We start from the raw sequence: 25,719 nt of genomic DNA on the forward strand, positions 1-25,719 counted from the left end.
CGCTGTGGCACCCCTGTGGCTTCATGTGGCAGACATAGCCGCTCCTTCTCAGGAAAGCAATAACCCACAGGGCTCCCCTAACCCAGGATAACCGTCTCCTCTACAGAGCAAAGCATCACTCTTCGCACAAGGAAACCTCCCGTTGCAGCCAGGCGATGCAGGGGCAGGTGCCGCTGAACCCCCATCCCCGCAAGCCGCTCCGCAGCGTGGCTGCCTGGCCCAGGACACCGTCCCCAAGCTCAGGACACATCACCCCATCGGGTCCCTCCCTCTCTGGTGCCTGAGCCCTGGCAGCCAGGGACACCCAGCGAGCCAATGCAGTGCATGGTGCGTGTGGCCAATTTGCATCAAAGGGATAAGGGGAAACCCCAGGAAACCCATGGCCCAGGCATTAATCAAATCTCTCTCTAATAATAAACCCCCCAAGCCATGCACAGGTTGGGAGCTGGAGCTCGCGGTGCAATGGCAGAAGCTGAGAGGGAGTAGATACCACAGAAGAGTTGAACGTGAGTTACCGCATGGAGGGGCTGTGTGGGGAGATGGGGGTGAGGGGCTTGTCCATGCCAGGGCTCAGGGCCACAGCGACATTTCCAGAGTGCTGGCAGGGACTGGAAGACTCCCTGGGCTCTCACTGGAGAGGCAGAGCCACCACGGAGGGTTCCCACCCTGCTGAATATCGTCAGTGCTATGGGGCTGGGAGGAAATTGTCGCTGGATGCTTTGGATGAGAGGTCTATAGGGGAGTTTGGGGTGTGGGTCCCTGGTGGGTGCAGAGGTAGAGGGGGAGACATGCCTGGCTTTGCTGGAAAATGCATGGCTACACCATGCTGTGTGCACCACACGTATCTTGAGGCTCCCCAGGGAGAGGAGCTCAGCTGTGCAGCAGGATTATTCCTCGATGGGGCCAAATGCTGCTTTGGACCTGCTTTCACAGCAGAGCAGCACCAGGGAAGGAGCTGCCCAGCCTGCAGCCCCCCAGCTTAGACACAGCCCCGAATCTCCATTTCCCATGTGGCTGTCCCATGTGAAACCCCACCATAACTAAGGGAAGTCCAGGCTCATCACCATCTCCAGGGCTCATCGCCATCTGCAGGGCTCGCTGCCATCCACGGGAGCCTTCTCTTTCTTCTTCTTGGGCACAAAATATCTTCAAAGAGCATCTGAGGTGAGCATGGGCCTGAGCTTTGCTCTGCCCTGGGGAACATCTTCAGTCAGCTCAATAGAAAGCAATTATTTAATTTTATAGCAATATTAATGGAACAACTGGGACTACAAGGGCAGCATCCCCGTGCAGAGGGAATTTAACCCTGAGAATGGGAGGGTTTTAGATGTGCTGGCCCAGGCAGGAGCCAGTTCACAGCAGGCAGCTGAGAAAGCCTGTCCTCAGCCCCTCTGCAGGGAAGGTGTTGTTTAGGCAACGGTAGGACAGACGGACAAGCGAAGTGCCTGACTGCTGCGCACTCCCAAGTAGTAGAGACAGAGAAGGAGATGTTCTCCCCAGAGTATAACGAATTATACTTATGTGTAATTATTCATTAGTAAACTCATTCTTAAAACTCTAAGTGCTTGGCTATACTTTTGTGCTGCTGCTGCTGCTCCATCTCTGTGCCTTCAGCATCACACCCAGCACACGTGGGCACAGGGTACATGGCTCCCTGTGGGGACAAGAGCATGTCCACCTCCCAGCATCCCAGCTGCACTGGCTGTACCAGTGCTTAAAGCTCTCCTAGAGAGACGTCCCTCCTCCTGCTGCTTGGAGGTGTTTTACATATCAAAATCAGGTTTCATTATGATGCCACAAACCCGAAGGGAGATATCAGAAATCACGCGTAGGATGACGTGAATCACCCCGATGCCACAGAAGAAGTTGAATTGAGGAGTTTCCAGAACTAAAAAATGTTTTAGAAGACATTGCCAGTGGTTATACTGGTTGTATATCTGTTCTTTTCAAAAAAGCATGTAAAGACAGCAGCAGTTCTCGCTGCTTTTACTCCCGTGGGCAGCCCTCTGCATCCCCACACCCTCCAGGCACCGCACAGGGCTCTCCCTGCATGTCCCCAGGGGTCGGCACAGGACAGACTCCTGCAGGGTTGTAATTTGAAGAGCTTGAAGCTGCTTTTGCCATACACTCTTGCCCAATCCTAGGACCAGGGAGGGCTGGGGCACAGCTGGGCACCTCCATCCCAGCCCTGGCAAAGGGACGAGGTGGCTGGAGGGCTACCCCATACCTACTCACCTTCTCTTCTGCAGCCATGGATGGGATGCACATCAGGCGGGGTGCCAAGAACAACTGCACCGACCAGGAGTACTGGGACATCCTCGTTAGACAGTGCATCCCCTGCAGCCTCCTATGCAGCCAGCACACAGTGAGGAGGTGTGCTGCCTTGTGTGGTGAGTGCTGGGCACCGCGGGGCTGTCCTCAGACCGAGCAGGCAGCGATGGGGGGAAAGCTGGGAGAGGAGATCACGCCCTGGGATGAAACACTGCCAGGCTCCGAGCCAGCACAGCTTAACAGAGCTTCAAACCAAGAACCCCGGGGAATATAACAGCTTCCCAGTGATGGGCTGGGTCTGGCAACAGTTCAGTGTGGACCAGGATCAGCTCATCCACACCTCTGTACCTCTCCTTCCTGGGGTCATGGCTGCATCAACACTTGTCCCCAACCAGTGACAGCCCACCCTGCAAAGGCCTTGAGATACACCAGGTTCAGCTGATGTGGATAATTATAAACTCAAACTGTATGTTTGCAAGGCTGTTCTGCGACCCCTGCGCTGGGGCAGGCATTAAGGTGCAGTGATAACAAGTGAGGAAGAGAGACAGATGCACTTTGCACCCAAACCCTGTACACACCCCCAAGCGTGGCCCTTTCCCTTCCCTCCCGGTGAGCCATGGTCTGGGACAGCTGCACCCTGTCCTGCAGCAGGGCTGCATGCAGTGACAAGTCACGTCTCTCTGTTGAGAAGAGCAGATGCCATCCCCAGGGTCCCGAGCCAGCGCTCAGGCAGGTTTTGTTGCATCCTGAAAAGATGTGTGAGCCCCAAGGCAGCAGCAGCTCTAAGAGGAGCCGCAGGAGCTGGTAGTTGTGGTTGGGTACGGCTGCACATGTCTGGCAGTGCCCCATCCCCTCCCTGCACAGCTGCCAGCAGCCACCTTTCCCGCAGATCTGTCACCCTGCCAGCCCTGAAGAGGTTGTCAACACTTAGAGCAGTGTGCAGGTCTCGCCCTGTGCCTGTCGGAGCCGTGTGCTTGTGCAAAGCCTCCACGGGATCATCCTCACACAAACCCAGGTGGGAGGGCAGAGGTGTGGGAGCCTCATGCTCAAGCGACAGGGGAGGAGGATGCCCTCAAGACTTTGTGTTCATCTTCCTTCCCTCCTGCAGAGTCCATGAACTGCAACAGCAAAGCCGGCTTCTACTACGACAAGCTCCTAAAAGAATGCATCAACTGCACCGCGATCTGCGGGCAGCACCCGAACCAATGCGCCTCAACCTGTGAAAGTAAGGATGTGAGCGAGGAATGTGGGGCAGAAACCCCCGGGGGTGGGCTGGGAGAGGAACCAGGTTATGGGAGCAAAGCTAAGGAAGGGGCAGCAAACCCTCTGTCTTCATCCTGGGATGTTGTGTCTGTGCTGCCATGTCACTGGGACTGGGGAAAAGAAAGCCAGGGCATATCTCTCCAATTTTCTCCATCACATGACTCCATTGTTTTCCCTTTTGTGTGTCCATGTTTCACAGACCTGTCCTTCTGCTCCACCAGCCAGGGGCAGGACCAGCAAGTTGTGCTTCCCACCTTGCTGAGCTGCCTCCAGCCTTTAGGGAGGGGGAGAGGAGGGAGGTGGGTTATTTTCCCTGAGATCAGCCTTGACCATCATCACCGGAGCAGGGTGGGAATAGGGGCTGAGAAGGGATCTCCTCTACCTCTCCATGGAAGAGAAACACAAGCAAACAGAGGTTCTGCAAAGCTGCTTTCAAATTCTCTCCAAGCAGAGGGCACAAATGCCCTTAGTGACACCCAGTCCCCACCAAAGGGTCAGTAGCACAAAGCGCGTACCTGAGTGCTTTCTAAGCACATCCATCTCTGCCTGACCCACAGCGGGTGTCCTGGTGGGCACCCCCAATCCGCCAGCCACCCTAGTCACGGCTTCGCCGTCCGTCGCTGTGCTGGAGCGGAAGGTGTGCGTGGAGCAGGATCCGTGGCTGGTGGTGTACCTGCTGCTGGGGTTCTGCCTCTGCACCCTCCTCTGCTCCCTGCTGCTGGGCTGGACGCACCTGCGGAGGAAGGGAGAGGTGGTCTCCTGCCAAGCCAGTGCTGGGACCTGCCACCGCAAGGAGGACTCCTGCAAAGGTGAGTGCTGGCTGCACTGGGGGGACTGGGAGAAGACTGGGAGCTCGTGGGGGACACGCTGCAGAGCCAGGTCATAAGACATTAGGGAGAGAAAGCAAACAACATGCAATGCAGTTCAGTCTGAGCCTGGAAGAGAACCATAGAGTTGCTAGGCTGGACATTTGAGATCATCAAATCCAACTGTACCTATCCACCGCTAAGTCCTTAATCACCTCATCTACCAGTCCTTTAGATGCCACTAGATACGACTCCCCGGGCAGCCTCTTCCAGAGCCTAGTAACCAAGAGAAGCAAGACTGAAGCCCCGTGCTCAGATTCTTCATCGCAATCCCCTTCCCAGTCACTTTCTTGCAAAGCCACAGGCACAGCTTCCCACGGCCACACAGGGACTGGAGCTGCACCAGCAGCTCTCCAGTTTCTATCCAGAGGATGAGTTGTAGGATGGAGAGGCTGCAAAAACCTTCCCAAATGAACCAAAGGCCCAAGGAAGAACCATTGCTTTTGTGGCAATTGCAGCTCTGGTTTCTTCACCTGGGGCTGTGCTGGGGCAAAGTTCTACCTGGCAAGAACCGTGGTCACACAAGCTGCTGGCTCCTAACGGGGCAGCCTCGTTAGCTGAGGCTAACAAGAAAACATCAAACCCTGCAGTTTAGTCCTGGAACCAGAAGGGCCTCAAAAGCCTTTACATTAGGGAGGAAAGATAGGAAAAGTGTAGCACACGGTAAGTCAACATAGAAAATATGTTTTTATTCTCCCTTCTCCTCTCCTCTCCTCTCCTCTCCTCTCCTCTCCTCTCCTCTCCTCTCCTCTCCTCTCCTCTCCTCTCCTCTCCTCTCCTCTCCTCTCCTCCCTTGCCTTTAAAAATAAAAAGGTCCGTTTCCCTATTTCTGCACACACATATGTGTTTTCATACCTTTACTTCAAAGCCAGTCGTGCTGGATGTCAAAAATCATAGAGGAAAACCCCCACAGGCTGGTGTGGGGCTCGAGTCGCTCTCAGCAGAACTGTAACTCACGCTGTTCCTGTCTGCTTTGGTTGAAGGACAGGGAGGCATTGAATGCTCGTGTTTAAGGGAGGCCACTAAGTTCAAGGAGATTTACTGTGTGCTTTCTAATACCCCAAGTCCAACCTCGCTTCTCAGCTCCCAGGTGACAGAGCAGAGCCCTTCAACAGCCCGTGTCCAGCCCGCAGAGCATCCTGGGTCCCTTGAGCCGGCCGTGGGCAGCCAGCCCGCCACGCTCACTGCACCATTGCAGAGCTACAGAAGCAGCATTTAATGAAAAGACAATTTAAATGTAATATTATAAATATTACAAGTGCTTAATGCTAAAGCTCCAGCCTTCCTGTTTGAGGCCTTTTACAGTTTCCCCTTCAGATCTCAGCATGGCAGGACTGGGTGTGAGGATGTAGGCGATGCGTTCCATCCAACACACAGTGCCGTGGGCTTTACGAACGTGGAGTGAGGTGTATGTCCTCTCCGGTTCGAGGACTGGCTCCTTATAGCTCTGCTGCAGTGCTGCAGAGCATTTCTTGGGTGAAAGGCGCTCCTACAAACCCTTCAGCTAATTCACATCGTTTATTTGCAGATCGTCTGGTGGAAGCAGGCAGCTTTGGGGATGGATCCACCGGCAGCAAGGTCCCAGAGCCAGTGGAAACCTGTGGCTTCTGCTTTCCTGGGCACGGCTCTGCTGTACAAGAGACCAAATCATGCCACAGCACCTCCTCTCACATAGTGGAAAGAGTGGCTCCCTCTCACGCTGGGATATGCAGCATGGGAAGCGCTGGGGCCGTTCCCAGCCGTGACGATGGCCACTTCAAAATCATATGTTCTCCTTCACAAGAGAAGACGCCCATGGCGTGACCGTAGTGAATGTTCCTGCATAGAATCAGAAAGGAGGGATGCTCCCACTGCCCCCAAAACACAGCTGCTCCACCCTCCGTTTCCAGTGACCACAACGGCTTCCACCAGGACCACCAGACCCGGCACAGTCTTTGCCCGAGGGCTGTAGGCTATGGCCAGGGCTGTGGATTATGGACAGTGCTGTTTTCTTCCATTCAGGAAATGTAATTCTCATTCTTGTGCATTCCCAGTGACAGAAGTTGCTTCCCATTGAGCAGTGCCTTCATCCTCCGCCTTGACCTTCGCAGACTCTTCTGTGCATCCCAGACGTTGGGAGCAATGTCTCATTGGGCGTTTCAACCTGGTTCCACCATCAGCGTCACTTCGCCTCTGCAAAGAATGTTGATGCAGAGGCAGAATCAGATCGTGGTGTCCACTGGCTCCCAAGGACAGCACACCTTTCCCTGCCTGAAAACTCCACTGTGTGACACGAGCAGTTTACACGCAGAGCTGCGAGTGTCTCAAACACGGACTCAGACCCAGGAAGTTATTTATGGAAGCTACAATGTTCACTGACTGCCACTACCATGCTCTCAAGAGTGGTGTGTTTACTGACTTTAACAGAGGTTTCTTTACAGGACAGGGTATTTCATAGAATCATAGAATCACCAGGTTGGAAAGGACCCACTGGAGTCCAACCATTCCTAACACTCCCTAACCCATGCCCCTCAGCACCTCATCCACCCGTCCTTTAAACACCTCCAGGGAAGGGGACTCCACCCCTTCCCTGCGCAGCCTCTGCCAGTGCCCAATGACCCTTTCCATGAAAAAGTTTTTCCTGATTTCCAGCCTGAACCTCCCCTGGCGGAGCTTGAGGCCATTCCCCCTTGTCCTGTCCCCTGTCACTTGGGAGAAGAGCCCAGCTCCCTCCTCTCCACAACCTCCTTTCAGGTAGTTGTAGAGAGCAATGAGGTCTCCCCTCAGCCTCCTCTTCTCCAGGCTAAACAACCCCAGCTCTCTCAGCCGCTCCTCGTAAGACTTGTTCTCCAGCCCCTTCACCAGCTTCATTGCTCTTCTCTGGACACACTCCAGAGCCTCAAAATCCTTCTTGTGGTGAGGGGCCCAGAACTGAACACAGTACTCAAGGTACAGTCCCACCAGTGCCGAGTACAGAGGGAGAATAACCTCCCTGGACCTGCTGGTCACGCCATTTCTGATACAAGCCAAGATGCCATTGGCCTTCTTGGCCACCTGGGCACACTGCTGGCTCATGTTCAGCCGCTGTCAACCAACACCTCCAGGTTCTAGGCAGCTTTCTAGCCAGACTTCTCCTAGCCTGGAGCACTGCACAGGGTTGTTGTGCCCCAAGCGCAGGACCCAGCATTTGGCCTTGTTAAACCTCATGCCATTGGTCTCGGCCCAGCGGTCCAGCCTGTTCAGATCCCTTTGCAGAGCCTCCCTACCCCCCATCAGATCCACGCTTCCACCCAGCTTAGTGTCATCCACAGACTCGCTGAGGGTACACTCAATGCCTTCATCCAGGTCATTGATAAAGACATTGAACAGGACTGGACCCAGTGCTGAGCCCTGAGGAACTCCACTTGTGACTGGCCTCCAGCTGGAGTTAAGTCCATTGACCACCACTCTCTGGGCCCGACCATCCAACCAGTTTTCAACCCTTGTTGAACCCTTGTTATTTGGTACAACACAACATGGAAAGATCCAGAAACCAGCCTGGCAATTCTCCGTATCATTATCCTTGTGTTTTGCCTTTCATCTCCCCTCCCTGTTCAGCGACGTCTCTGTCCCGCAGCAGCACGAGGGATGGGGTTTGTATTGTGCTGCATTTGCATCCAAAGGGAGAAAAAAAAGCCTTTCCAAAACTGAGATGTTGTTCTATTCAGATGGGTCTCCTGAACACAGTGGGTGAGCAGACACCGCCCCACAGGGCAATGGGGAGAGCAAGCGCTCCCCCCTGTGTGTGGAGAACAGGACACTGACCACGGCCATGAGCAAGGGTGCAGTGACAGCGGCATTCTCCGCCTGCTGAGCCTCTCACTCGCTCTCGGCACTCACCCTCCACAATCTGCCTCCCACTCTCAAAGCCTGAAGACCTTCTTGGCCTCCCCACCAGCTCAGCCTCCCACTCCCTCTTGGCATTTCCTCTCACACAGCCACAACACAGTCCCACCTCCCCCACCCCCGGGTCCTCCAAGTCATCATCTTCATCATCACCACCTTCCACAGGCCCAGCTCCTCTCATTTCCCTTCTGTGCAATCTGTTCTGACAGCCTCTGGCCTCGGTCTCTGTGGTCTCCGGTCCTGTGGCCTCCTGCCCCACAGCCTCAGCTCCCACAGTCTCTGGAACCACCGCCCCAAATCCTGTGGTACCATCAACATCCCAGCTCCTCCAAAACTCCAAAACCTTTTTGGCCCCAGAAGCCACCTTGGCCCCTGCACATGCTCAGCTTCAACCCTTGCTTTGCCTCCCACCCCCTTTTGACTTCCCACTCTTCCTTGGCCTCTAGCTTTGCTCAGACTCAACTCTTGCTCGGCCTCCCACCCCCTCCTGGTCTCCCGCTCCCTTTTGGCCTCCCATCTCACTCAGCCTCAACCCATCCTCAGCCTCCGATCTTGCCCAGCCTCTACTCTTGCTTGGCCTCCACCTTTGTTCAGCCCCTTCCTTGGCCTTCCACCCTTTTGGCCTCAGCTCTTCGCAGGCCTCCCACCTTCCTCAGCTCAAATCCTCCCTCTTCCCTAGCCTTCCCTTCCCCTTTTGGCCTCAGCTTTTCTCCAACCTCCACCTCTGCAGCCTCACCTCTACACCAGCTCCTCTGCTCTCTCCGTTGCTGTTCCTCCTTTATCTCACTCTTTTTTGCACTCCTGTCTTTTGGCACCTGCTCTTGTTCTGCTTTTCACCTCTCCGAGTCTCCACTTGCATTCCTGCTCAGCCTCTTTCTCTGCCCCTGCTCAGACTCCTGCCCACACTCATCCTCCCACAGCTCTTGGTTTCTCCTCCTCCTCCACTGCTGCTCCATGTCCTGCTCCCTCTATGGTCTCCCGCAGCTTCATGCCCATTCTCACCTCGCCTCCCTCTCCTGCTTGACGGCCCCATTGCCCCCCTGCCCCCCCAGCTCGGAAGCGCTGCCTCTCTCTCTCTTCTTGGTCCCCCCTCCCTGCAGCTCCTGTGGGGAGAAGGGCTCTTGCCCTTACCCTGGGGCAGCAGCAGGTCCCTCTGCCCAAGCACTTCCCAGCGAGTTCAGGGCTCCCAGAGAAGGAAAACCTTCCCCAGCAGATGCCACACGTCGTGTCCTGCCCCTTCCCAGCACCTGCAGGCAGCGCTGGGGACACGTGGCTTCAGCCCAGCTCCGATGCCCTGCGGACATTCAGGTGTCACCTCCAGGAACAGGCGCTCTCCGCCTGCGGGAAGCCCCGGCCGTGCTCCTTGGGCAAGAAGATTGAGATCCTTACTTAAAATTAGGGTAGAAGCAACTGAGCACGTGCCACCAGCTTTGCAGTTGGGGCATCTCCTGAGGATCAAGAAGCATCAATTATTCAAACAAGAAAGCTTTTAGCGAAGCATTTGTGCGAGCCAGCACAAAGCCTGTCCAGGGCTGGGGCTCCCTCTCCCATCACCATGCCTCTCAGAAACTGGGGAATATGCTCATCAGCAGCCAAGTTCTTCCCTCAGCCCCACCACACGGAGGGGGGGAGCATTCCTCACCCCCACAGAGGTGCCCTCCTCGCCTTCAGGGAATACAACTACTGTTATCAGCACATAAGGGAAAACGTAACATGGAGCAACTTGAACAAATCTGCAGAGAATAACACAGGCTCTCAGGTAAACCCCTCAGGTGGTGGAGAACCACAAGGAATCAATGCCTTTGGTATCCCCTTTGCAGCCTCTGGCCAACAGCTCATGTGGAGCACATCCGGGGACACCATTGCCAGCATCAGAGGGACCTTTTAAGCGCGGGACTCGAGCAGGTACAGCTGGGACGAGGGACCTGCATGGAAGGGCGGGCACTGACTTGGAGCAGGAGTACCCACCTGGGGGTCAATCAGTTCTCACATCTCTGCTTTGGCTCAGGTTCTCATTGGGCACCCACCAAGTCAAGCCTTCTCTCTAGCCAAGCAGCTGAGGAACAAGAAAATATTATCCTTAAAGCTGCTTTCTGGCTGGTTTTGTGCCCCATTTAGAGCCGTGTTCACTGCCAGTAGATAACAGAGCACACGCTCCACAGACATCAGCCTCTGCTTCAGCCATTTTTGCGGATGCACCGCGCTGTGCCAATATAAAACCGCATCAACACAAACAACTCGGCCCCCAATCTCTCCTCGAAGCGGAGGGTGAGCAGCGGAAGCGGTGCAGCCGTCGCTCAGGAGGAGGCAGCGCTGCCCGGCTGTGCCGGCGCATCAGGCAGGAGAAGCTCCACCAGCCACAGTCGGGCGTGCGGTGGTTGGTGTTTTCTGTACGGTGATGCTGAGAGAGTTCTGCACAGAGAAATCTCCTGGTTCTGTGGGGAATAAACCCAGCGAACGAGCTGCGCAGCTGCTTCGGAGATGAAGGGTAAGGGGAGGCTGTGTTTGAGAGTAAGCATCACGAGGGGCAGCGCTGCCGGTGTGACAGCAGCTGCTCTTCCATTTTATATGGTAAGGAAAATGCGCTCTCCTCCTCCAGCAACCTGATTTACTGTTCTGGAAACAGAAACATGCCTGCTTCAACTCAGGGAGAGACACGGGGGAGGGGGGGCGGGGGGAAGAGAAGAGTAAGAGCCTTTAATACACCAGGAATTCTGCTTTTGAAAGCAGAGACAGAGCACTGAATCCACCTTGCTCTCCATCTCCCACTGAAACCATCTGCAGCTCAGCCCTCGGCACCAGCCTTCCAGGGCTGACATTAAGGCTGATTGATACGGCTGGCGTTGTCCCCAAACCATTTGTTTCTAAAGGATTAATGAAACAGCCTGCATTAGCGCTGGTAGCCAAGCGCGTGCTGGTGGAGACCAGAATTCATTTGTTCAGGCTCCAGCATCAATAAAAGCAGCCAAAGGCTCAGACCTCACATCGCAAAGCGAAGGCGTCCCCATACTGCAAAGCCGGCTGCCGCGCGGTGGCACTCCTCGTCCAGCAGCAGGACACGGCGGGACGCGACTGCAGCAGCCCTGGGAATAAGGAAAGGCTGATTCTTGTCTTCCTCTGCAAGCTTGCTGCATTATTAAAAGGTAGCAGAAAGCATCATCAAACCTCCGCACGACACCGTGCCCAAAGCTGGAGGGAGGGGCCCTTTCTGCCGCTGCGCTGCTCGGCCGCATTTCTCCAGTGGTTTTTCATTCGTGACAAGAACGCTCAGGTTAAATCTTGCAGCACCCAATCACAACGGAAAATTATTTCAAGCGTGATGATGGGGAAGGACAGGTTACAAACACAGAGTCCACCATGGCTTCTGCAGGACTTGGGCTGCCTGTGTGGCTCCCACGCTGTACGGCACATTTTCTGGGGTGGTTTGGTATTCGGGGGGGTTCGATCGGCTGTCCCTGCTTCCCTTCCCGGTGCGAGCTGATGCAGAAATCTCTTCATGTGGAGAGCTGTGTTCCACTCTTCTAGTTTGTACACAAATACAATATCACGTCCTTTCATTCAGCTGCTCTTGAAAGATGCTCTTTATAAACAAACCTAACCCACTTCCCTCGTTGTCCACCTTCTCCTTCCGTCCATCAGAGCGCTCTCCCCCCCCGGCTCGGGGAGGTCAGATCCCTGTAACTCATTTCTAGGGCACAGAATTTAAAAGGTCAGACCGATTTGTGTTTCTAACCACACTGGTGAAGTGGCGGGATGGGTGTGTGGATAAATATACAGAACTGAATGATCTTTTTGGGGTGGCTCTTATACCACTTTACACAGCGCCAGACTCTTACACACAGTTCTAGAAAGAGGGAACAAAGCTATCTTTGCTCTCCTCAGCTCTGTGCCCTGAACAGTTCCTCGCACAGGCTGTAACCCATCCGCAGCCCAGCACCCCTGGAGCAAAGCACAGCACCCAGCAGTCGCTGCTGGTATCCCAACAAGCCAACGCTGCTCTAAACGGCAGCAACGGAGCGTGAAGGAAAGGAGCAAAATTGCACTTGTGACAAAGCACGAGTGAGCTGGGGCACCAAGAGCTGCCAGGTAAGAACACAGCGGATGTAAGTCTGCAAGGAGAGGAGTACGTGAGGAGTTAATACATGTGGGAGGATACAAGGAACCAATACCAGCCTAGCACACACCAGGAAAATGTGTTGTTTACTTAAAACCGAGTGCACTGCAGAAGTGCTCAATAGCAGCAGCAGATCCACCCCTCGACGCTGCCCCCCAGCAGCAATCACTCCGAACAGATGGCAGCCTTTTCCACACCAAAGTCCTTTCGAGTGTTCTCTCTATGCCTTTGGAAGGCAGCGGGGGAAAAGACAAACCAAACCCAGCAACAACAAAACAAGGAATTTTGAGAAATTCAAACTTATTCACAAGATTTAAAAAAAAGAACCAAGACCACTCTTACAGTATAAACACGCCAATTCATTCATTTTTACTGATGGTTGCATTTATGAATTTCATTCTTGTGAAAAAAAAAAAAGGGAATAAAAGGAAAAAAATTAAGAAAATAGCTATTTATAGAAAACAAAACAAAAAAGGGCTCAAACAGAAAATAATCTGTGCTGATGCTTTTGATGAGCAGTCCGATGGCATTAAACATTACCTGTGCACGCAGGCATGCTTGAAAACCTGTCAGTACTGTAGCTTCAGTTCCACAATCCAGGATTTCTTTTATGGTTGTTGGAAAAAAAAGAGCCTAATAGTTTCATACTGTATTTATTTAATAACTAAAATTCACAAATAAAAAGATACTTGCGAAGTCCTTTAGTCATGTCATCCCCTCCTCCTCCACTCTACTGCTTTCAGACCCATATGCATAAAAAATGGGCTTGGATTTTTAATTTTAACTGTATGTGATTGGTCGTTGGAACTGAAGCACCAAATGGAGAAGATGCTTTATGGAGATGAGGGTATAACCCTTGCCTTCCCACACACACTTTGGAGGAACACAGGAGATGTACCAGCGCCCGGACTCCTCTCTCCCCCACCCAGAGCATTCTTTTCATTTTATATTTCCTCTGTTAAGTGACTGACTGTCGCCTCTTTTTTTTTTTCCCCCTTTCTGTCCTCGCGGGACTGCATACACGTTGCACATTGTTCATTTCTTACTCCGCCAGGCTTTGAGTCAATGTCAAGTAGGTCCTGTTACAGCTCAGTGCTAGTTGGTTTTAATAGGTCTTTTCATTTCAGGTAGGTTTGTGTGTCGATTCAGAAGGCTTGCTTATTTTCTTCCTTGTTTATATCTGACAAGCTGCTGGATAAGGCTATTCATACTCCAGGAACTGTTTGTGATAGAACAGCAAATATCTGCAAGAAAGCAGAGGGACAGGTTCAGCAATGCAGGGTTTCCACTTACGCAGTCAGAAAAAAAATTAGAACTATTATTTTTTTCTTTTCAATTCGAAGCGATTCCAGAGATGTTCCAGTTCCCTACAGTAACCGTGGTTGAGAAGGAGGAAAGCCAGCTGAAATAATTTTACCAGCAACTCAGGAAACTGAACAGTTGAAATAGCCAAACTCTCCTGTACAATCTGTTCAGAACCTGAAAGCTTTGGAAGACCAGACCATTTTACATTCAGCATTTAATACCGGCATGACAAAACATGACCGAGGTGCTTTAAGATACAACTGTTCCTCTAAAGTCCCATTACCAATGCACCAGACTCTGGATTATTGCAGACTGTGCCATTTACTCTTACTGGGGAAAAAAACAAAAACAAAGTACCAGTCATGTGTGTGAAAACTCGTATAGAATCATAGAATAATTTGGGTTGGAAGGGACCTTAAAGCCCATCCAGTTCCAACCTCCCTGCCATGGGCAGGGACACCTCCCACTGGCTCAGGCTGCCCAAGCCCCATCCAACCTGGCCTTGAACATCTCCAGGGATGGAGCAGCCACAACTTACCTGAGCAACCTGTTCCAGTGTCTCACCACTCTCATGGTGAAGAAATTCTTCCTCATGTCTAGTCTAAAGCTGCCCCTCTACAGTTTATACCCATTGCCCCTTTTCCCATCACTACAAGCCTTTGCAAACAACTACAAGCCTTTGTGAACAATATGTCGCAATCAACACCAACTCGAATATCCGATGTCTCAATCTGCACTCATATCTGGCATTTCAATAGGATAAAATTCTTTCTGTCCTTAATTACTCTGTGTACTGCTACCTAACGGAGCCCAGCCCTCAAGCAGTTCCACGTCAGAAGGAAGCAGGCTCATCTCTACACCGTACACACCGCACACTGACAGGCTGACTGCACAACTCTTAAAATGCTGCAAAGCACTTCTGAGACTTTCTAATTATTATCCTTCTATCTCACGCCCTGTGCAGCTCCCTCAGACAATGCAGATCTTAGCGTCAGCCTTTATCCGAACCAGGGAAAATGGATCAGAGCTCAGCCTAGCCTTTAACAAGATGGCTGGGCAGCAGTTGCATTGTGTTTCCTCTCCTCCTTGCCCACGGCAGTTTCTTCCACACACAAACCCCATCTGAGGGCCAGCGCCAGCCAGTTGTTACAGAAGAAAAACAAACTCATTTTTCTGATGGTCTCAAAGCAGAAGTTACTTTGTCAAATCATTTAACGCTACAATTCTCATATATTAGGATATATATATGCATATTTTTACTTCCTGGTTGAAGTTCAAAAACTGAAATGGGAAAATCTGTTTTAAAAAATTACAAACCGAACATCTGTGCCTGCAGCAATCAATGGAAATGTCAGGGATAATTAAAACAAGAATGATACAGGCTTATCTTTCCATAGCTGAAAAGAAGAAATGAAGGCTTCAGATTTAAAGTTATGTTATTCTCGAAACATATAGCGGTCCCCAATGCCTCCCTCAAATGAAGAAGACCAAGACGCCTCCCTTGCAAACTCTCTGCGCTCCCAATACCTGCCTAATGCAAATATCCGAAGCCATAATGCCAATCTGAAATCAATTTAAAGCCATGAGCTGAGAAATGGCTCAAGTTCTGTACCTGCCTCCCACACAGCCTTGCCACTCTGGCTCAGAATATTTTGTTAAGGGCTTTTCTTCAAACCTTTTACACTCATAGTATTCCAAAGGTTCTACAGCCACAGACTGAATGGTGTCATGGAGGAAGGTACTGCTCCTACACTAGACGACTGTGTCACTTTGGTTTTCGGAGTCCCCTCCATTAGCAAGGAAGAGCTTGGACACGAGCACCAGTTACAGACACTGCAGAGCCAGCTGATGGCCTTCGTCTTTCCCCTCTTCTTCCTTCAACAAATCCAGGGTTACAAAGCAACATTCTGAAGCACAACTATATCCACAGGGAGAGACACTGGGTACTCAAAAAGAGAAATGAAGCCTTCTCTATGTTGAAAGGGTCTTTTAAGTCAAAATAAGGAAAATTCAAATGTCAGTTTCCCTTCCTTTCCCCTTTCCAGCTCACAACTTACCCTTCGCTGTCTAGCACATCCTTAATGCTAGCCTTGGTGATAATGGCATCATCACACTTGAACCACTGGTCCTTGTGCTGCCGGATGAAGCTGGTATAGTGCCCGCTCTCCAAGGTTCCCTGGTGATTAACTACTGCAAACAAGGAATACCTGGTACAGAAGAAAATTAATGAATACATGGATCAAAAGAGAAACCAGCAGACATTTTAGACAGGCAGAAGCTTGTCTTCACGGTGTGTATAGCAATAGCACAGGATCTGACCCAGCAATAAAACACCCGCTCTTTAACATTAACTGGGAAAAGGGCATCCTATCCCATGGAAAAGAACCACATTTGAATTCTTCATCTTGGTATTACTGCAACACTTCAGGCTAATGACAGCCCTCAGCTTTACCAGTAATAGCTACCAAGGATTTTTCTGCTAAAATAGATCAATATTGATGCACTCCTGAAGAAGACCACAGACTACCTAGTCTGACCTTCTATTTCCCTGAATTAGTTATTCTAATGAGCCATTAAAATGCATTTGAGGTATGGAGATTGGTAAGGAGGTAACCTTAAATACAGCTAATCTTAAATACTTGTAGTGATAAATTGCTGTACTGATTAATTGTCCTTAACCTGGAATGTCTGTACCTATTTTGAAATACCGAATATATTCAGCCCCAACTTCCATCTTTCAGATGCTGCTGTGCATTTGCCCGCTAGCCCCAAAACCAGCAGACATGTCTCTGTTCCAAAGACACTGACAGGCTAATCAAGCTCCTTAATTTTTTTTCTTCCTTTTCCTTTCTTAAAAATGAGAAGAGGAAAGCCCTTGGCTTTTTCATTAGAAGGTAAGATTTTGTTTCCAGTCAAATATCCTCGCAGCTCCACTCTTTAACTCTTTCTTAAAATGCTCTCAGCAAACTGGGATACAAACACATCCGCATAAAGGCAAAATAATCTCTCTAATCTCGATGTTGTCCTACTTACATTCAAAGTCACAGAGCTCTTTTGACCCAGTGATGCCCCAACAAGGCACCTACTCAGCTGCCTGTCTACAGAGCCACTGATAAAGCCTCTCTCTCCCTAGCCGAGTCCTTAATCCAGCTGGATGCACACCACCCTTTAGTCCTAGATGGAGAATTCTCCGATTGCCCCAGCTGTTTACTGGCATCCAGCTCACTAAGCAGCCCTGATGTCTCAGCTCTCCTTACTTAATCCTCTCCATTGTTAACAATTGCTCCAAGCTAAGCCATGTGCAGATCTCAACAGTGATCAGTTGTGTTTCCTTTCAGATCTTTGCTAACACCATTAAATACCACACACCTAATGAATCGATTGCTATAAGACCACATGTAACACCTGCCTAATATCTGCTGTACAACAACTGCACTAAGACCTAGGCAGCTGGCTTTAAAATCTCTCTGTCATGCAATTCCAATTTCTTAATGAAACTTCTAGTGCCAAATGAAGTACCTTGAAGAATTTAAATACACAACATCAGCACAACTGCAGCAACCAAACTTGTGACCTTATTAATAAAAAGATACGGTTTGTGTGACCATCTCTATCCTCATAAAGCTATGAATATTGGTTTAAATTACCCTCCTTTACATTCTTGAGCAAGCCTCGCATCAACAAGTCATTTATTTCGACTGGAATCAATACCTGAATGAGATCTAAGAATTATTTGGGTCGTCTACATGGGACTGGGACTGTCAGTGCTCTATAAGCTTTCTTTTGGTCCTCTGGAACTCCCTTTGCTATTGCAATAGAGACAGGATTATTTAAAGGAAACACCCATCCCCTTTAATACTGTAACCATAGCTTTTCGTGTTGCTCATAGACCAGTGGCTGGGGTGTCCACCTTCAGATCTGAAAGTCGCCTGCCATGGAACCATAAAAGGGTGGGCAACTGTAGTGAAAACAGTTTGAAAGACTTATTGTGCTGTGAAATACGGTAACAAACTTTGCCCCACACAGTGGACTGTGTATCTCCTCTAGAAACCAACTACCTGCACAACAGGAGTCATGGAATGTACCACTTACTTATTATCATTGTTTAGACTATCCGTCGGCTGCTGGTACTGCCCGTTCATTCTGCTCTCTTTACTGCAACACACACACAAAAATTCAGTCACTTAATGCAGCGGCTTCCCAAACCGAGCAAACAGGTTTGACACAGCACAGCCTGTTTGCCAAATCCCGGTCCTCATTCAGAAGCACAACGCTGCTCCGGAGCAGCAGAGAAGTGCTGCTGATTAGGATGCTAAAGATGCTTTATTTGTTCTTGCAGCACTGCTATGTAAGAAACACCATTTCCCCTCCCAGTCAAGGCTTCGGTGCTGCAAATACAGATCCATTTATGCCAAATGTCCTATCCAAAAAGCTTAAAAAGAGTTTAAGAAATGATTTGTATTTTAAACCTGGGAAAAGATCTAATTACATCCATTGTTTATCCTGCGATGGGTCAATCACCCTGGCTCTGACTTGTAAATTCATTTTGTGTTTTGACAGCAGCAATAGGCTTATGCTGTTGATTTCATAGCCGATGAAATTCAGATTACTGAGTTATGCCTGCTGATTATCCCATCTGTATTCCATTATGCTTGATACCTTTCATCAGTAGAGCCTGTTCTATCCAGGAAGAATTCACCACAGAGGAACAGGGAAGTGTCAAAATCTCCAGAATATACTGGAACAAATCATATATTCTTAACACAATACTGTTTCACAGAGCTGCAGGGCTCCCCTTTCTCTCCTGGCAGAAGCATCTCTTTTTCTTTGGGAACGACAGGGTGAGAAGGGGGTGGTGTTCAGCTTACTAGTAAGATTTTACCACCAAACAGAGCCCTGTGCTAAGCAATACCATGTTTTGAGGCTTTCTGCATTTCTTCCAATAGAAATTAAGTCTGAATATTATCTTATATATTTGAATGGAATACCTGACAAATACTTGTTAACAGAACTGATTAAATCCCTTTCATAAAGGTATATTTATAAAAACTTTACATCTTTCACAAATCTAAGAGGTGGGATAAGTCTGACTGTTTCTGTTTAAACACCAATTAAATACTCATTTTGATCTGGACTATGATTTTCCTTCTCACAGCATTCTCTAAACAGGAATTGAGGGGACAAAAAAAACCCCTCTGTTTGCATGTGTGCAGGAATAAAGAGGAAGGACTTTTACAGCTTTAGAAATACCAGGTTAGGGATTAGGTTGTGGCTCATCTAATTACACAAGATGACTTGCGGGTGGGCACTCATGGTGGGACCAAAGTAGAGATCTGAAGGCACAATGGATCCGAGTCTATAGATTTAACATGCAACCAGAAGCCTAACACATATTAATTAAAAGAACAATATTTAAATAGAAAGCACACAAAGCTCAATAGTTTATCTAAAAATTAGTTCAGAAAAGATGCACATTTCAAGGAGCAGCTTACAGCAGAAGTATCATTGTAAATACTGATCTATAACCTTGATTCAAGGCTGTTCCATGTTTCACGATGCGCATGTATGAACTGGTAAACAGTTCTGTCCAGGTCTTCGGGGGATTTTGGACTTGGTACCCACCTGGAAGCCATGAATGGTGTCATGTCCAGCTCCAATGGAAATGAGACATATGTAGTGATCTTCCGCCTCAGTTTGGCTGAGTGTTCAAACCGCTGGAGAGAAAGGGGAAGAATTTTTTTTTGCTTTAGAAAAACGCTAAATTTTCTGTCATATTTATAAACATCTGAAGCTTAGGAACAATGACACGAAAGCACATTGGCAGCCAGCAGCCAGGGACACCCCAGATCTTTTTCTAACAACTTGTTGGACTGGTTTTCCCCATGTAAATGCTAAAACAATTCTACTACAAAAATAAACTGCAATTTGTGGAGGAAAAATGCAGTATTCATTACATTGTTTACCTTAATATGTTTACACGCAGACTTTTTCTCAACTGACATTAAGAGAAAATACATTAAACAGAGAGAGCGCACACAGTCTTTACCCACATCAGTGCTGAGATACACGGCTGCTGCCTACATGAGCACACGGTGACAGTGTGAGCTTCCCATCAGATTCACACACTTAATCCCCCCATTCCAATCATTTCAACTGACAAGAGTCAAGCCTACACAGCAATACCAATTCAAATTAAGGCAAAAATGGAATATGATAATAAAAAAGCCTTGTCCCTTCGCCAAAAGGAGCCTGCAATACCCACCATCCTCTCCTCATCTTCTCGATTGAACATTAAATGGAAACAGGAACAAATAATAGAAAGAGATGAATGAGTTTCTATTTAAAGGCAGTTTCTCTCCCCATTTCTCAGAAATTCTGCTCTATTTACACTTCTAGTTAATTATTTTCCAGTTGTGGTGCCGTAACAATTCCCTAGCAACAGATCCAGACGTGAAAAGCCGTAGGACTTCTGTAATTCTTATCTTTCGTGTTTCTTTTTTGCTTTAACACATTAAATGGAAATTGCATTTTGCAGGGACAGGACAAGACAATCACTTTAGGAAAGTAATTTCTTTTAAAAAAACTCTTCAGTCATTCTGGATAAGACAAATACTGAACTGAGGGTAGGAAAAGGATTGAGTGCATTTGCATTGGTTTGCCCAAAAAGCAGAATCACCGTGGGTACATCTCACCAACTACTCTGCAATAATAAAATAAAAAGTGAAATAAAAACAAGAGCTCAATATCCCCGAAATCCCCCAAAAGCCGAGCCGCCAGCCAAGCTGCTCCCGAAACCTCAATTCAGTCATGCAAGAATGGTCTTCAGGAAGACCACAAGCAGCCAAGGAAGGACAACGGAATGGTGCTACTGTTTATATCCAGGCTAATATCTTTGGGATATTACACTGCTTATCATCTTGGTTGACACTCAAGAAGAAACCAAAGAACCGCCGGTACATGGAGGTGAACATCTGAAGGTACGATGGTCCCAAACAGTCTGAAAAGGCCTATACATTATAGCAGAGGCAATTCTTCCCACCTGTAACACCCTTTTTTTCCAGTAGAAAGCTGACTCAATCCTTTCTCACGAACACAGACCTTCCTACAGCATTCTGTTTGCATGTCAAGGCCTCTGCACTCCCTCAACAAGCTTTTGCACAAGCCAGATTTTGGAAATAAATTTTAAATTGCTGCTACACTGGATACAGAGTTGCTGTGTAATTTAACGACTCCAAACTACAATCATTTCTTGAATACGGTCTGTGCCTTGCTCAGTGAGACTGTGACACTATATTTACACAGATTATTAGATTTTCCAGTATGAACATATTGACCTAGCTTAGAGTACTGGAAAATAAACCAGAACTGCCTGCATGCTATAGCAAAGTTCAGCTTGCGCTTTGCCATGACAGCTACAAGATAAAGCACCGCTTCCAACACTATTAAAGTTACTCAGGTGTTTTAATGAAGTTCAAAGCCTTGACACCATGTAAGAATGGAACAACTGAACAAAGTCTCTGGAGCAGAAGGCTGGAGCACGTCTTCTTGCAATTCATCGTTCCCCAGTTGGAAAGAGAAGCAATACAAGCCTTCATGTGTACACAGCATGTAGGCTGGCCTTTTAACATCTGTAGCCAGTCGCCAGGGCTGTAGCTCAAATGCCTTTATGTAGCTTACGTGACACCAGTGTCATCACCAGATAGGCAGTTTCTTAACACTGGCCATGGTAAAAGCTGAGGCCAGTGATCATCAGCTGCTGCCTAGTAATGAGAGGACTTGGCCATTCTGTCCCGGGAGACACTCAAGACCTGATCAACTTGCATCTGTAAAGCTCAGGCAGATCGAAGATGCGCTTAAACTATGGTGGCTGCTCCTACGAAGACCTGAGGCATCGCTTTTCAAGGACCCTTTGCTGCTTGCCAAAGAAAGACCATTACCTTCTGCAACAGTTGCCTACTTTGCACCACGGTCACACTCTTTATATTTAAGACAGAGACTGTACAAGACTCAAGCAATCTGAGGGCACCAGTTATTAAATTATCTCCCACCATTGCATCTGACATAATCTGGATTGGAAAGGTTGAAAACAACATCACCCTTGAGAAGATACAAGCAGCATCCTCCATTGCAACTGATAACTTCTTCACACTTTTCCTTCAACACAGAGTTCCTCTGTGGCGTTCCTCCAGCAGAAACATTTTACCATGCAGGATGAGTGAGTGTTATTTGAGGCTGGTTTCTACACTGGTTCTGGTATTGCACTAGCATTCCATTTTGTTTCTGAGTTCTGATTACTTAGTTTCTGACAGACACATGGCAAAGCTACATTCTAGATAATGCAATACTATCATAATAGAAAATCTAGCTGGGCATGCAAGCTGTTCTTTATATTAATTTATATCAGAAAAGATTGATCAGTGAAAGCCAGAAGATATGCCCAGGAATCTAGCTTATCCTCTCAGAGAGAAATACATGTCTTCTGCTCTGTCTGCCCACTGAGAACTTACTTTGAGATGAAAACAGGCCACAATGGGTAACTTCTTCATAGTGAGTTGTTTGGTAGATTCCTGGTAGCTATGGCAACCACTACATTTGATTTTGGCACTGCTTCCTAGATGTTCTGGCCTTGTAAACCTGAAAAAATATTAAAAAGCAAAGGGATGCACAAAACTATCAGACTGTTTTCCATACATGCTGAAAACATTTTTACTTTTACTCGGGGGTCACTGGCATCACAAGAGCGAGTTCATGGCTTTAAAGTGTCATTTTGAAAAAGTCCAACACCTGTAATCAGTTAAAGTTCTGGTTCAGATATCCAAATCTGACATTTATCACTGCTCTGCTTGGGTACACCGCACTGCAGTGCACCGGTGTCTGAGAATGGAGCTAAATGTTAATTCATCTCTTACAACAGGACAGCTAATTTTCATATAGAAAGCAAAGATCTTTTGTTCTCAAAACCAAAACTATTGACATGGAAGTTCCAAAGCAAGATGACATGATCTGTGCTCAGCTGCGTACCACCTGTAGGACACTTTTCTAGCCTGTAGCCCTCCAGTTCTAGGATCAAAGCTCTGAGATGGAAAAAGCTGTAAACAGAAAGTTCTTTTCAAAATACAGATATCTTCGAAAAAAACCTGAGCGTTGACAGCTAGAAAAGTCCTCTTTCAAAATTTTCAGACAGAACTGCTCAAGGGAACTATAAGAGGAGACCATTACAGAACAGGGAACTGCTCAGAGAAAATATACTGCCTCTATGTTCTCACAGTGCCACTACAGCAAAACATCTCTCACTGTTTCAGAACCTGTCAGCACAGAAAAGGCGAGGAGGATGGACTGCTAAGTCTCTTCCTCCAAGTTTAGACTTCCACAGGGCACATATATCATCTCCCTGGTGGCTGTTTACAGCTAGAATTTTTTGAGATGACATATTTTGAAACACAATTGACAATTTTACATTAACGCACACACTACACACGTGAGAGCAACATGGTATCAGCTCAGCACTAACCCTACCTTGCCTCATTCTGTTTATGGCCAACGCAGCCTCCAGCATTAACTGGTGGTCACAGCCTCTTGGTGATCACAGCCTCTCCTCTCGTTTGATTAACAAGATTTCCTTTACCTTGCCTGTGTAAACCATTTGCTGGTTTTATTTATTTATTTTCCCTCCTCTTTTCTCACGTCTGTAAAGAGGCTTACAAATTTGTAGTTATCATTGCTAGGAGTGCCTACATTTTGCTGGTTTTTGGTCATATTTCTGCTCAATTCTTCCTTCTTCCACTCACCTTCAAGTTGTATGGCTACACTGGTTGACTGGATCTAATATTTAATCTCCTTGATAACTTTTAGCTAAAAAACTAGACTCGTCCTCTTTACCCATTAAAGCTCGACTTCCTTCCCAAATCCATACTCTTTGAGAGTATCTTTGAACCCGGATGTTTTTCCTTCACCATCATCACCTCACTCTGATTCTTCTAATCCCCATGCTGAAGAAAATCACCAAAATTCGACCGTTTTTGCTTCTTGATGCATTCCTGCATCAGCAATTTATCATTTGTACTAATTTCCTTGTTTTCCTAACATTATTGATCTTAGAAGTAACAAGAAGGTTAGAAATAAGAAGTCAGAGGCTATGAATTTGTATTCCAGGACGATCAGCTTTGCCCCAGGCTACAGATAACCTCTTCTTCAGGCAAACAGCTTCAACAAATATCTGCATTTAGCACAAGAGAATGACTTTAAGATCTGCTAAAAGATCCAAGTTCACTATATACGAACCCATGACATTTCCTTCAGCTACCTGTTTCCAAGATGCCCAATTTTCCTCCTTGGAATACCCTTCTGAGAACTCCATTCCTTTAGTTTTTAGTGCCATCTCCACAACTATGCTGGCAGCAGCTGACCCTCAGCTCCGCTTAGAGCAAAATCAGATTCATACTTGGTGTTATAATTTAGACAAATACTAAACGCATTGTTGACTCTTTTTACGTGCTTTCTCAGCTGACACAACCGAGAACACAGAGACAGACATTAGTGGTTTTGGTCATTTAAAAACAGATTGCCTGGCAGTAGCCAATATAAAATCTGTTTTCTTTTTGCATCACGTGGCAACTGGTTTTGACTGTTTATCATTAGTCCTACTGCTGCTCTGAGCCTTCTTTGCCTTCTCACATTCTCTTTGCCAAAATAATACCTATAAAAATGTTGTTTGGGGACAATGCCATGACAAAGCGTCACTCCCATTGTTCAGTGCCACCTGAAGAACAGAATGAAACCAAATTCTTTTTACCCCATCACCATGTGTGTGTGTGTTTCATTTCATACCTTCGCAAGCAGTCTGTGAGAGTGGTGGTGCCTGATACATGGCTTTCCCCATTTACGACACTGCCATCACTCCCTGGACTCAGTGGCCAGAACGGGGTGGAGGAGCCTGGCAAATCCAAACTGATGTCCCAAAATGGGTCTATCGTTGTGGAAACGCCACTATGAAAAAGAAAGCAGTTTAATACATGTTTAAAGGAAGTAAAATTAACAGTCTTGGTCACTTCAGGGTACATGCCACATACTCACTTTTAAGAACTACGGGATCTACATCACCCCTAGAGGGCACTCAAAGATGACATAAAATACAGTTGTTCCAGCTTATTTCCCCACAACTGATTGTTTTTCTGAATATTGAAAAGCCATATGTTTTAGGAAATGTAGGTGATGTATTAGACGCAAAATATATGCATTTAATACATTTTCCCGCTCACTGGAGCCCTGTGACTCAAAGTGAATGTGCAGGGTTACTCAGAGACAGCAGTACTGGTTATACTACCGGCCAGTATAAACCAGTTAACATCTATCACAATAGCAACTAGGTTAGCAACATGGCTCTCAAGTCAAGACATGGAAGGTGGTGCTTAAGACTACTTGGATAAAGAGATAGTCCAATACATTTGCTATACAATATTGCACTGAAATCAGCTTTGCAGTTCATATTAGTATCTCCTACAGCATTTGCAATTTGAAGACCAAAGAAAACTGCATTAAGAATAGCATATATTCTCAATCAGATTCCTCTACAAGACAGCTGAAGACAAGCAACAGCTAGACTACAGAAAGAGGTTCTCAAAGTTTTAGCTTGTATTGACTTACATACTTCCTTCCAGCATATACATTTTTAAGAGAACTCCAGAATGCCCAGGGTTTAAGTCCCTAGGCTGGAAGCATTTTCTGTTATGCCTATTTTTGAGTTCTCTCTTTCTCCAAAATTAGGGTCTTCCACTCTGCAATCTTATTAAGCCTACAATATTCTACTTTTTTTCCAGCTTCATTTGTGCAGAAGTTGTCAATTTTCAGAAGAAAACTTCTTTTGTTAAAGTTTCATCAATGCTAACATTATGTCACAACACATGAAGCTTTTCATTATCACACAGGGATTCTGTGGCTCTACCAGGCAAAAGAATAAAATTTCATACGTTTTCCTTACAGTAAGTCCTCTGCAAATCTATCCAGGAAACTGGGAATAACAGCAGATCCAAACAAGCA

The 25,719-nt window shown here is 47.8% G+C and overlaps 2 protein-coding genes across 3 annotated transcripts in view; one reads left to right on the forward strand and one right to left on the reverse strand.

Annotated features, from left to right (window-relative positions):
* Positions 1 to 376: 376 nt before the first annotated feature.
* TNFRSF13B (TNF receptor superfamily member 13B) lies at positions 377 to 8,811 on the forward strand. The gene is made up of 5 exons (XM_009564567.2): positions 377 to 506; positions 2,250 to 2,390; positions 3,380 to 3,496; positions 4,092 to 4,343; positions 5,929 to 8,811. Exons 1-5 carry the CDS (start codon positions 380 to 382, stop codon positions 6,201 to 6,203), a joined length of 912 nt encoding a protein of 303 aa, XP_009562862.2. The 5' UTR covers positions 377 to 379; the 3' UTR covers positions 6,204 to 8,811.
* A 3,736-nt stretch (positions 8,812 to 12,547) lies between these two features.
* Positions 12,548 to 25,719, reverse strand: part of USP22 (ubiquitin specific peptidase 22) — a 104,034-nt gene continuing 90,862 nt past the window's right edge. The window contains exons 8-13 of one of the 2 annotated variants that reach the window (XM_054080214.1): positions 24,511 to 24,669; positions 22,191 to 22,317; positions 19,306 to 19,397; positions 17,776 to 17,838; positions 15,741 to 15,890; positions 12,548 to 13,622 (exon numbers count right to left, since the gene is read on the reverse strand). In XM_054080214.1, coding sequence (XP_053936189.1) covers positions 13,580 to 13,622; positions 15,741 to 15,890; positions 17,776 to 17,838; positions 19,306 to 19,397; positions 22,191 to 22,317; positions 24,511 to 24,669 — 634 coding nt within the window. In that variant the 3' untranslated portion in view covers positions 12,548 to 13,579. The remainder of the gene's footprint in view (positions 13,623 to 15,740; positions 15,891 to 17,775; positions 17,839 to 19,305; positions 19,398 to 22,190; positions 22,318 to 24,510; positions 24,670 to 25,719) is intronic. The other variant, XM_054080213.1, reaches the window with a different exon arrangement.

This window comes from Cuculus canorus, chromosome 15 (assembly GCF_017976375.1).
Source record: "Cuculus canorus isolate bCucCan1 chromosome 15, bCucCan1.pri, whole genome shotgun sequence".
In the NCBI taxonomy this organism is placed as follows: domain Eukaryota; kingdom Metazoa; phylum Chordata; class Aves; order Cuculiformes; family Cuculidae; genus Cuculus; species Cuculus canorus.